The 13135-nt window shown below is 40.4% G+C and overlaps 2 protein-coding genes across 2 annotated transcripts; one reads left to right on the forward strand and one right to left on the reverse strand.

Moving 5' to 3' along the window:
• Positions 1-407: 407 nt before the first annotated feature.
• On the forward strand, positions 408-1346 carry LOC127216241 (olfactory receptor 11H7). The gene has a single exon (XM_051176865.1). The coding sequence runs from the start codon at positions 411-413 to the stop codon at positions 1344-1346; it is 936 nt and encodes a 311-aa protein (XP_051032822.1). The 5' UTR covers positions 408-410.
• Positions 1347-5312: 3966 nt separating this feature from the next.
• Positions 5313-6281, reverse strand: LOC127216242 (olfactory receptor 11H4). The gene has a single exon (XM_051176866.1). It carries the CDS (start codon positions 6255-6257, stop codon positions 5313-5315), a length of 945 nt encoding a protein of 314 aa, XP_051032823.1. The 5' UTR covers positions 6258-6281.
• Between the last annotated feature and the right edge of the window lie 6854 nt (positions 6282-13135).

Raw genomic sequence — 13135 nt, forward strand, 5'->3', positions numbered from 1 at the left:
TTTGTTCAAGGCTTACTTTTTAAAAATCCAATGCATTTCATGTACCAGGAACAAATCCTGGTCCCACTGCCAGGGGCCCTTTTTGGAGTCCATTACCTATAGTGGGATATCTTGCCCAGCCTGATTGGGGCAGGGTGGGGGAGGCTTGGTCCTGCCTTGATTTGATATCCCAGACTTTGTTGACTCCCCAAGGGAGGCCTTATCTTCTCTGAGGAATAGATGAGGTGTATGGTGAAGGAAGGTAAGAGGAGGGAGGGGAGACTGGGGTTAGAATGTAAAACTAATAAAAATGTAAAAGTCCAATGCATTTGCCTGCATGAGTCAAACTCTTAGTCCCAAGAAAGAATTCAAGATGTTTCAACAACAAAGTAAATCACTATTTTCTGTCTTCACCCCACAGTCTTGTGATCATGAATAAATCACAGGTATCCACGGTGACATATTTTGTATTACTGGGCTTCCCTGGGCCCTGGAAGATTCAGATCACACTTTTCTCACTGATTCTGCTGGTCTACATGATAACTTTGACTGGGAATATGGCCATCATTTGTGCAGTAAGATGGAACCACCAACTCCATACCCCTATGTATATGTTCCTGGCCAACTTCTCCTTCCTAGAAATCTGGTACGTGACCTGCACAGTCCCCAACATGCTGGTCAACTTTCTTTCCAAATCTAAGATTATGTCCTTCTCTGGATGTTTTACCCAGTTCTATTTCTTCTTCTCCCTGGGAACAACTGAATGTTTCTTCCTCTGTGCCATGGCATACGATCGGTACCTAGCCATCTGCTTCCCATTGCACTATCCTTCCATCATGACTAGGCAATTCTGCACTATTCTGGTTTGCCTCTGTTGGATCATTGGTTTCTCTGGACATTTGATTCCCATTTTTTTCATTTCTCAATTGTCTTTCTGTGGTCCCAACATCATTGATCATTTTCTGTGTGATGTGGACCCACTAATGGCTCTATCCTGTACACCTACACCCATCATACGGCATGTATTCTATTCTATAAGTACTCTTATCATTGTTCTCACCAGTTTGTACATCCTTGGATCCTATACCCTGGTGCTCAGAGCTGTTCTTCAGGTTCCTTCTTCTGAAGGACGACAAAAGGCCTTCTCAACCTGTGGATCTCACCTGCTGGTAGTGTCGCTGTTCTATGGAACCATAATGGTGATGTATGTGATTCCCACATCTGGCAACTCAGTTACTATGCATAAAATTATCACACTGATATACTCTGTGGTGACACCAGCTTTAAATCCTTTTATCTATAGCCTCCGTAACAAGGACATGAAATATGCCCTCTGTCATGTCTTCTTTGGGAAGAGGATTATGTAAAACTCAAAAGTAGGGTTTCTATACACAACTCTAGGGAACCCAACTGCTTCCAAAGGAACCTTCATGCTTGTGACATACACTCACACAGACAAATACACACATGCATAAGTAAAAATAAAAAAGAAACTTGTTTCTTTAGTCAGGGCAGAAGATACCTTTAGTCTCAGTGCTTGGGAGGCAGAGGTATGTAGAGCTCTGTGAGTTCGAGGCCAGCTGGGGCTAGAAAGTGAAACCTGGTCTCAAAAGAACAAGGCTCGGGAGATAGTTCACCAGGTACAGAGTGCAGCCTTTCTGAGTCTAAAGGACAAATCTATATGAGCTACAGAAAGTGGAGGGAATCAGGGAGGTAACTGGAGCACTTTGGAGGAGACCAGAAGATCATGGATGAATCCCAGATATAGGACATTGAGTTATTTACACTTGCGGAGTCTGGTTCTTCTTTGCTCAGATTGCGATTGTGCCCTGGTTCTTACTCCTTGAAGTGAAAAAGTGTTCACTTATTTTTTTTATTTTATAGGAGCACACAACTGAGAAACTGAATATTTAAGGAAATTTTAGATTTTAAAAGAGACTTTGGATTTTTAAGAGACTGAATTATAAAGTGTTTGAATTTGTAAAGACTGTGGAACTTTTTGAAGTTGGTAAAATGTTTTCTGTTGTTATATTGATATTAATTGTAATCTTGGGGATGGACAAGAAAGGAAAGGCTACAGCTTAATGGTGAAATGTTTGTTTGACCAGTTAGCAAGATGTCAATTGAACTGACTAGCTTTATGTCAACTTGACACAAGCTGAAGTCATCTGAAAGGAGGGAACCTCAACTGAGAAATTGCCTCTAAAAGATCAATTTTCTTTTTCATAATCAGGATTGTTGGGGGAGGGCCAAGCACATTGTGGGTGGTCCCATCCCTGTGCTATAAAAAAGCAAGCCAGTAGGCAGCACCCCTTCATGGCCTCTGCATCATCGCCTGCCTCCAGGTTCCTGTCCTGTTTGAGTTCCTGTCCTGACTTCCTTCAGTGATGAACAATGATATGCAAGTGTAAGCCAAATAAACCCTTTCCTCCCTAAGTTGCTTTTGGTCATGGTGTTTCGCTGCAGCACCTTAACTAAGTAACTAAGATAAACATCATTCTTGGATTCATTTAATTGTATGGCTTGGGCTCTTAGTAAGTATTCTAACATTGAAAACAGGACCTCTCCCTGGAGCTTAGTGGGCTTTTGGTAAACAGTTCCTTATGCTGGATTACCTGGCCCCGCCTCAGTTTATGGGGAGGAGCTCAGTCCTGCCTCAATTTAATGTGCCATGCATTGTGCAAGCCCATGGGAGGCCTGCCCCTTTCTGAAAGGAGATGGAGAAGAAGTGGATGGTGAGAGGAGTAGATGCAAAAACACAGGAGGGGAGGAGAGGAGAGAGGGAAAACTGGCTGGTATGTAAAATAAATGAAAAAAATGTCATTTAAATAAAATATTTTTTAAAAAGATTGTGAATAAGCCAGGCAGTGGTGGTGCACACCTTCAATCCCAGCACTTAGGAGGAAAGAGGCAGACAGATCTCTGTGAGTTTGAGGCCAACATGTTCCAGGAGTTCCAGGACAGCAAGTTTTAGGACAGCCAGAGCTGTTACACAGAGAAATCCTGTCTCAAGAAAAGAAAGGAAGGAAGGAAGGAAGAAAGAAAGGAAGGAAGGAAGGAAGGAAGGAAGGAAGGAAGGAAGGAAGGAAGGAAGGAATGAAGGAAGGGAAAAAGAAAGAAAGGAAGAAAGAAAGAAAGGAAGGAAGAAAGAAAGAAAGAGAAAAAGAAAAGAGTGTGAACATAATTTCAAATGTATTACTTGACCATCCCAACCAAGGGTGTTAAATGTATGATTCCCTAGTGAAAGAAGAATGCAGCCAAAGAACCACTGTGGTGGTTTGAGTGAGACTGCCCCACAGCACAGTCTCAGACATTTGAACACTAATACAACCACTCATGTGGTTTAACTCTGTTCTGCATAGTTTGAGGGACAGCTGTATAGTACATGGCTCATGGGGAGTGGAAGGTAAGGGGGAGGGGAGATGAACTGGCTCTAAGAACAAAGCAAGAAAGAATCTGTGACATTTCCACAACATATAAAGTACCCATATTTGACCTAGTTACACTCTGAAAAGTAACTCGTTTTGACCATCTTGAAAAGAATTCTACCAAGAAGTATTACTTAGAGAAGTAAAGCAATCCCGACAGAAAGTCTATGCAAAGTGGGTCACCAGAGAAGAGAAGAGCGATGAAAGAAGCAGTTAGCGGCCAGCCAGTAAAGCACTGTCCCTGCCTGAGGAACCCCCCCACCTCCCCACCTCGTGTGTGTGTGTGTGTGTGTGTGTGTGTGTGTGTGTGTGTGTGTGTGTATGTGTCTATGTCTAGGATTCTGGAGTTAGGATGACTGAGCTGTTTCTAGGTATTGAGATCTGGTCTTTTCTTTGTTTGGTGGCGTTCCATTCTTTGGTTGTTTTTATGCTCTCAAGATGTTAAGCAAATATGGCAGCTGTGGGATCCCTAGTAGAGAGTGCTCCTTCAGGTTGGTGAATGGCAGAAAGGAATAGGCATGGGCTAGGAAAATAAGCCCACACCAATAGGTCAGGTCCCTGGATATTGTGATAGGAGAAGGGGCTCCTCAAAGTAGGCTGCAGTAGGACAATGAATATGTCTGGAGAGACAAGGATAAAATGAATCTTTACAAAGAGGTGGAATTTCTGGTGAATTTTCAGGGTGGGAGGAAGGAGCAGGTAGCTACAGGTCTGCAGGCAAGGCTGGAGGGAAAATGAACATTGCCTACCTGAGTCCCACCCACATGTGACCACTGGAGGTCACAGATAGAAATTACCAGCAGCTGACACGGAAGAATGGGGAAGGGTTAGAAATGGGGGCTTTGTGTTGTGTGATAACATTCTAAGGGCAAATTTTCAAGCCATTTGCCCCATTATTAATGTCAGACTCATTGGATGTTTTAGAATTTTCTTTTTCTGTGTAAATAAGAACATCTCCTATATTGGAAATAGGTTTGTAAATTATATTTACTAATTAATTACTTTGTTTGGGGAGCACATGCCACTGTACATATATGGAGGAAAAAGGACAACTTGTAAGGATAGGTTTCTTCTCTCTGTCACATGGGTCCTATGGATTAAAATCAGACTTTGTGGCAAGCCCCTATGCCCACTGAGCCTACTCATAAGCCCACTTAATGGTTCTAATAGACGTTTCTCTGAACCTAAGTCCATATTTTTGTACAAAAGCTTCATTTCTTTCTTCTTTTCATCTGGATTCTAAATTACTTCTCTTTTTCCAGTTCTGGGGATTGAACCAATCTCTTTTATTTCCAATATGTAGAGTGACTATGTCAAAACAGGAATGCTAGTTTTAGTTTTTATCTTGCAAAAAACTAGTATAAACTCATCTATAGTCAAACAAAATTGACTTCATTGTCCCATTACAATGATGAAGGGAGCATATAATGAGGAACCATGGGTCTCTGAGTAGGAAACTCTCTCTTTAGGATTCATATTTTATTTTCCAATGAATATAGGCTTGGTATTGAAAAACAAGTTCAAAGCTTGGCATGTTGGTACACACTTGTAATCCTATTACTTAGTAAGTGGAGGCAGGAAGATCAGAGTTCAAGGTCATACTTGGCTAAAGAGTGATTTTAAAGGCCAGCTAGGACTACATAAGACCCTATCTCAAGCCTCACCCTCTCTGAGGAGGGTATGGGGGAGGGATGGGAAGAGAATAGGGGAAATGGGAGGACAATAGGGAGAGGGAACTGGGATTGGTATCTAAAATAAGATTGTTTTTAATTTTTTAAAAAATTAAATTTAAAAAAGACCCTATCTCAAAAAAAAAAAAAAAAGAACAGAGTAAAAGACAACCGAATGATACATCTCCAGTTTGTTTTTTTTTATTAGAACATGTAAGTATGTCACATCATTGACTCATATATTTTTGACAATTCTCATTCCTGACAGAACATTTCTCAGAGCGAGTTTCATGTCCTTATTACGAAGACTATAAATCAGAGGGTTAAAGAGAGGAGTCATTACAGAATATACAAGGGTAAGGATCTTCTGCATCAAAGTTGGGATGCCGTATGTAGGACTCACATACATCACCATCACTGTCCCATAGAAGAGTGACACCACAACTAAATGAGAGCCACAGGTAGAGAAGGCCTTTAACCGGCCAGCTGCAGAAGGAACCTGAAAAACAGCCCTGAGCAATAAAATATAGGATCGAAGAATGTATGCAACAGTGAAGAAGAGGACAAGGGAACTTTGGGCATAAAAAACAAATTCAGTAACAGGAGCTGGGGCACAGGACAAAGCCATCAATGGGTCCATGTCGCACAGGAAGTGATCGATGACATTAGAACCACAAAAGGGAAGTTGGGAGATGGAGAAGATAGGAATTGGGTACCCAAGGAATCCAATAAGCCAGCATGAAGACACCAGTATGCTACAGAGCCTCCTAGTCATGATGGCAGGGTAGTGTAATGGGCGGCAAATGGCCAGGTACCTATCATAAGCCATCACTGCCAGGAAGAGACATTCAGTTGTACCCAGTGAAAAGAAGAAGTAGAATTGGAGGAAACATCCTGAAAATGAGATGGCCTTGGTCTTAGAGAGAGTGTTGGCCAGTATGTTAGGAACAGTGGAGGAAACATACCAGATTTCAAGGAAGGCAAAATTTCCCAAAAGGAAGTACATGGGGGTGTGTAGACGTGAGTCACATCTTACTGCACAGATGATGGCTCCATTTCCCAACAAGGTAAAGACATAAACCACCAAAAACAGCACAAAGAGGAAAATTTGTATCTTCCAGGAACCAGGGAATCCCAGGAGAATAAACTCAGTCACAACATGTGTTGATGATCTGTTCATGGGATCTAAATATAGGAAGAAAAAGGACAGGAATTTAACCCCAATTTCCTTGCTTTCAACATATCAAAAGGTCTTTAAGAGTCCTACAAGAAAATACATGAATATTCTGAAAGTAGATGAACCAATCCTATCTTATTTCAGATTGATTGTGGTCCTATACTAATAATGCAACCTCTTCCTTCTCTCCTTCTTGGTCCCCCTGAGACAGGACTAAAAAGGGAACTATGTAATTAGAGATAGGCTACAGTGAAGGACACTGGCCATCTAGACACTCGATTCTCAATTCTACAGAGCTTATTGAGTGTGTGGCCTTTCAATTTATATATGAATCCTCTGCAGACAGTCTGGAGACAGGGAGAAGAGACCCATCTTGTGCTTTTACTCCTTTACACCACCATACCCTAGACACAGCTTGAGCAGTTTTTATCGCCTTACAGTCCCTATCATCTGCACGCATTTCTCATCCTTTGTTCTCTAATAAATTTGCTGGGTGATTGCTCTTTCTCTTGAGCTTCATTCTTCTTAGTGAGACACAATCCTAAATTCAAGAAATGTGCTGACCATTTGGACTACTCATTCAGAATTCCACAAACCACACAAAAAACTGTGAGTCTGAATGCTAACCAGCTCTTTCTCCTCTCTCCTGGCAGACTGTGATGGCATCTCTCAAATGCCTCATGGGCCATTGAAAAGCATCTAGTAAGGCACCTGACCCTAAGACTGATCGTATAGATCTTTGTAGCAGTCTCCAATTGATCTCTGAACCTCTTGCATGTGGTTCTCTGTCTAACTGATCTCCAGTTGGGAAGGACGCTCAAGACTGACAGATCCTGGCTCACACTAATTCTTGATGGATGTCTGAAGGTTTTACAGCAGAACCCACACCAGATAGTTTCTATGACCATCTCCCCACTCTGTGAGCACTCTCCTCTGGGAGGGGAGAGATACTGCCAAGACTCTCACTTGGTGGCCTGGATGGTCTGAGATGGAATTTAAGTGCTTGGAACTTTTTTTTTCCTGGTTTAATAAGGAATTGTTTATTTTGAGAAAAATATCCCAAACATCAGTCTGTTCACAAAAATAAGCCATGGTGTTGTTTAGAAAACAATTATTAAGACTAATACACTATTTTCCTGTAAGAAGCATTTGGCATGCCAAATCTCATTCATAAAAATACTTGGTTACATTCATGTTGAACAACCCCGCAGTGCTTGGAACTTTTACTCTCCATTGTAAAATGGTGAACTCTCATATCAGGGGCAGATTTCTTCTGCTCCCTTCTCCAGCAACTGATAAGGAAACTGGGGATTAGTTTCTCAAGCTGTCTGTGTTGCCCCAGACTCAAGCTGTCCTTTTTTGCCTCATCTAAGAATAGGGAATGGGATGTATGGCAGGCCCTACCCACAGAATCTAGACCTCTCACAGGTCTCCCTTTGTCCAAGCACTCTGCTCCAATAGAAAGATGCCCTCCAATAGAAAGGCCTCCAATAGAAAGAGGCCTGCCTGTGCCTCTCACAATTACTTTACTTAATTCTTGTGCACAAAAAAAGACGAATATTATACCGTCTCTGGTGGAACAATTTTTAATTAAATCACTTTATTGTAATAGACTGACAAATAAAAACATCACTGGGCTAGACTAAGGTGGTCACTCCAATACACTCTTACCTAGTCCCAACCTAACCGCTATACATCACAATGAACTTCTATACACTTAGAATGGCCATTTTGAAGTCATGGAGATCCACTTAGGGTTTTAAACTTTTACCATCAATTGTATTTTTATACACTTATCCACAACAAAAAAAGAAAACTGGATTGAACTTAGAAACACAATTAGCTTCACATCCTCTTTCTCAACTCATATGTCCTTCCTCATTATCCTTTCTTGTTCTCCTTTCTAAATGTTATATTTTACTTACAGGTGTGTGTGTGTGTGTGCGCGCGCGCGCGCGTGTGTGTGTGTGTGTGTGTGTGAAGTACCTATTAGATATTATAGGCTAAAACCCACATATGAGGGAGGACATAGGGTTCTAAGATTGAATCACATTATTTAATTTTATATTTTCTAAGTCTATCCATTTCCCTGAAAACTTCATGATTCATATTTCTTTATAGCTGAATAATAGTCTAATTTTTATATGTACCACACAATTCCATTATCTGTTCATCTGTTAATAGCATCTAAGTTGGTTCTATTTCCTTGATATCATAAATAAGGCAGAAATAAAAATAAATGTGCAAAATATCTTTGTTGTCAGGTGTATAGTTATCTGAGTATATGCCCAGGAATAGAATAGCTGGGTCACGGAGTATTTGGAGCATCCAGACTTATTTCCAGAATCTCTTTATTAATCTGCACCCCAATAGCAGTGAATACAAATTCCTCCTTCCCTATATCTTCTCGAACATGTGTTGTCAGATAGCTTGATAATAGCATTCTAAGTGGGGTGAGGTGCTATCTCACAATAACTTTAATTTTTTCATTTTCCTAATGACTAGGGATGCTGAACACTTTTTAAAATAATAGCTATTGACCTTTTGTGTTTCTTCTTTTGGAAACTACCTGTTTCATAACCCCAATTTGTTCATTAGAATTTTATTTCATTGGTATTTAATTTCTGTAGATCTTTGAAATTCTGTATATTAACCATCTGTCCAAAGAATAGCAGGTAAAGATTTTCTTCCATGCTATAGGCTATCTGTTTGTGAGACAAAGCATCTCCAAAATTGCCACTGAGTTTGTTTTGTGTTGGCCATCTACTGCTGGGCATGGGGCCTACCCTTAAGAGTGATTTGTATGCCCAGTAAGGTTTAAATTAAGACTCTGTTTTTAAAAACAGAGACAATACACTTGAGACTCTAGGATCCCTTACCCATGGAAGCCAAACCCCCAAAGAAAACATTCATCACAGAAACACAGCTCCCCTATGAAGGTTGTGTATCTCTATTTCTGGGGCATACATACCTTATGTCTGTGGTGTCCTACCTTCTGTCCTTTAACTAACCTGTTGTATGAAATGGTCTCAGGTGGTCTCCACAAACTGCTAGAGTCCCTAACTCCTGCCAGGGGGCATTCTTACTGAAAAAAAAAAAAAAAAAAAACAAAGAAGCCTTGCCTCTGGCTGCTCTGACCCTGACTTTGCCAGATTCCTCTAGACCAGTCCACCTTTATTTAGACACTAGATATGTTATATCCTGTGTCTCCTAGGACAATGGTGTGATATAATTGCTTCTATTTCGAAATATCCAAGGCTGTTTCAGAACAATGTATGTAATTTTGTCTTTGGTTGAAACAAATATATATCCTTTTCTTCTTAGACTTTTTTCTCTTTTTTGCTTAGACTTTATTTTCTTTTATGTGTGAGTCTTTTGCCCACATGTATGTATGTGTGCCATGTATATGTCTGGTGTCAGAAGAGGATCCCCTGCAACTGGAGTTACAGGTGGTTGTGAACCACCATATAGGTGCTGGAAGTTGAACCTAGGTCCCCTACAAGAGCAACAAGTACTCTTGTACCGATGAGCTGCCTCTCCTCTTTTTTTATTTTATTTTATTTAATTTATTATTTTACATATCGATCCCAGTTCCCTCTCCCTCCCTCCCTCTTACCCTCTCTGCCCCCTCACATGCATCCTGACCACCCTCCCCTCCCATCCCCCCACCCCAATTCCACGTGTAAGGAAATGCCATCCAGGTGGGGTCATGTAGATCTGACAGGTCATTTGAAGTAGGGACTAGGACTTCTCTCCTGTCTCTAGGTTAACTGCCTCTCCTCTTTTAATCCACAAAACTCTAAAACTAGTGCCCTATCTTCATTACATATCTATATATCCCATTTGTTAAAGCCTCTTTTAGCTTACCACACAATCTCTGTTCTCTCCCTCCAGCCTCCATGCAATACTTGTTGCTTTCTCACAAACCATTGAGGTAACCTTCTACAGACGCCATTCCATAAAGCCAGAAACTTCCAGTTCTGCTTCTCTGGGATCAGAAGGAACTCTTCACGATGACAGCTGCTACGCTAACCTCTATTTAACACACAGAAAACCAATCATATAACTTTTCCATATATCTGGAAATTCCTTGCATAGTAGCTCTAGCCAACCTCTACTTCCCTCCTTCACAAAGAATAATCTGTATGCCTGGACCCTATATAAAGAAACTCACTGTAATCATGAAAGTGCTATTCAAAAATGGAGAGTCCCTTGTTCCAGTGCATTATTCCATGCTGTGGAGGACATTACTTTTATTACTTCTGAACCCGGCACTGTTCTCTTACCTAGTGCTTTCCTATCACAGTAGGTATCTAGCCAGCATACTGAAAAATTATCATTTTATACTTAAAATGCTACTTAGGTGAGATGAAAAAATGAATTCTTCTCTTTTTTTTCTTTTGAGATTTCTTTTCACTCTTAGCTATGTATATGTTTATGTTCCTATGTGGGTTTGTGCAGGTCCCCTGGGAGGCTGCAGTCATCAGAGGTGGGTCAAACCTGGGACCTCTGGAAGAACAGTAAGCATTTCTTTCCAACTACTTCTTGATAAATGTTAAGGGTGAGGAAAATAAAGGTAATTTTATACAGGGATTTAAGATGAAATGGAGGGGATTTTTTTCTCCCATTTTATCCAGTGGAATTAATTTTGTTGGGGAAAAGAGAGGCCATTTTCAAATATTTGGACAGTAACTTGTATATCAATGGCAAAAAGTGTTGTATTTATTGATTGAACAAATAAAAATGTGCAACTATACATTTTTAAACATTAGGTGCTTTGCAATTGGTTAATACTTACAATGATCTGGTGAAAAGTCTTAAGGGGACTTGAGAGACATGCAATACTGCTCTTGCAGAGAGTCCTAGTTCAGCACCTAGTTCCCAGCACCCAAACTGGGCAGCTCACGAGTATCTGTAACTCTAGTTCCAAAGGTCTCTGGTGGCTCTGGCCTCCACAGGCATCTACACTCTTATACCTGCCCCTCCCCTTGCCACTACACAGAATTTTAAAATAATTGAAATGCATCTTTTAAAAAAAAAGTCTTAACAAAACTAACAGTTTGAATCTTAAGATTCTTATTAACTTTAGATCTCCTGTTGTTGGATATTGGAAGTCACCAAGAATGGAAGAGAAAATTTTTGCAAGTCAGCAAAGAACAAAAGACTTAAAGGATCATTTGTGATCCCTGAAAACAAACATTTGGGCTACCCTACATCTAGTCCCTTGTTTGTGGTTGGTTTGTTATTATTATTTAATTTTATGTGTATGGGCATTTTGCTTGCATGTATGTTTGTGTACCACATATGTGCTTGGGGCTTGGGGAGGCCAGAAGAGGACACTAGATCTCTAGAACAGATGATTGTGAGCTGCCATGTGGATGCTGGAGCTCAGACCCGGGCCTCTCAGAGAACTGAGCCATCTCTCTAGCCCTTGTTCATGATTTTTGAAGAAGCATGAAAAGGTCTAGCATCCAAGCTTGAATGTCCAGCTTCCTAATCTATGGTGAATTCAGAAGATACGTTTTACCATCTTCCTTTAAGGAACGCAGTAAGTGAATCCCAGGTATTTGTTTGTAAAACATAAACCAATCCCTTCCCAATCTACAGATGGCAGATGCAGAACTTACATATTTTTTAAATAAGAAACTAGAGTCATGAGATCATAGTTTCCTGATTGGGGGTACGGTGTTTTTTCAAGATAGGGTTTCTCTGTGTAACCCCGGCTGTCCTAGGACTCACTTTGTAGACCAGGCTGGCCTTAAACTCACAGAGATCTGCTGCCTGACTCTGTCCTGATTTTTTTTTTGTTCTGAAAACCAGATCACACCTATTAATGTGAATAACAGCAAGAACACATCAGTGTACACTGATTGCACACTGAACTTTATCTTTCCTACCACTGTGCCCTATAAGAGATTTATTAACAGCAACATCATTTTTCTTCTGAAGCCTTTGAGGAAAATGCAGATAACTAATAGAATGATCAAAGAGGAGATGCTTAACTGAAAAACAGTTATTGGTTTTCAAAATAATGGAATAGATTGGCTCAGCAAAATCTCACAATCCCATCTTCTAGAAGTTCTGGTTACTTTTTCTTATTATGTTATATTTTTATTATTTAAAACAAACTTTACATATTTGATCATATTCTTCCCTGCTCCTGAATCCTTTCAGATCCTCTCCCCATCCCTATCCACCCAGATTTAACTTCTTTCTCAAAAACAAACACCTAATAAAAAATGAAATCCCCCCAAAAAATAAAATAAATAAAACCATGCCCAAAAAGAAAACACCATACTGTAACCAAATAAAAGCACACAAAAAATACTGTGATTTTCATTACATGTTGATCAGTTACTCCTGAATGCGAGGCCTGTCCTGGAGTAGTTGATAAACACAATGTCACTCTCTTAGAGAAAAATGGTTTTCCCTCTCCCACCAGGTAGAAATGACAACTCAAGTGTTAACTTTTACCCCAGTGGCTAGGTTTTCTGGAGTCACTTTCAACTACAGTTTATCAGAGTGGAATTTCTGCCACTTTAGGCTGTTCCTCGTGCATTTGGAATTTGTAAAGCAATTTTTCACCTATAATCCTAAGGGATCAACTTCTGTGTATGTTCTGTCTCAGTGTAATACTGACAACTAAACCTACCGGTACAAGTGTGATAGCTTGACTGAATGTCCGTCTTCCCTAGATGCTCACCCAGCACAGTGTCTCATCAGGTAGCCTGAGAAAAGGAATATAGCACTGGATGACTCCTGGGAAATGAGATTGTTTCTGAGTAATGCTGTAACAATCACACCAATAACATATGGGGAGACAGTGTAACTGACGGTACTCACTGTTTATTTTACAATTGTGACTCAGAAAGCGTTCAAAA

The sequence above is a fragment of the Phodopus roborovskii genome, unplaced genomic scaffold (genome assembly GCF_943737965.1).
Source record: "Phodopus roborovskii unplaced genomic scaffold, PHOROB, whole genome shotgun sequence".
NCBI lineage: Eukaryota > Metazoa > Chordata > Mammalia > Rodentia > Cricetidae > Phodopus > Phodopus roborovskii.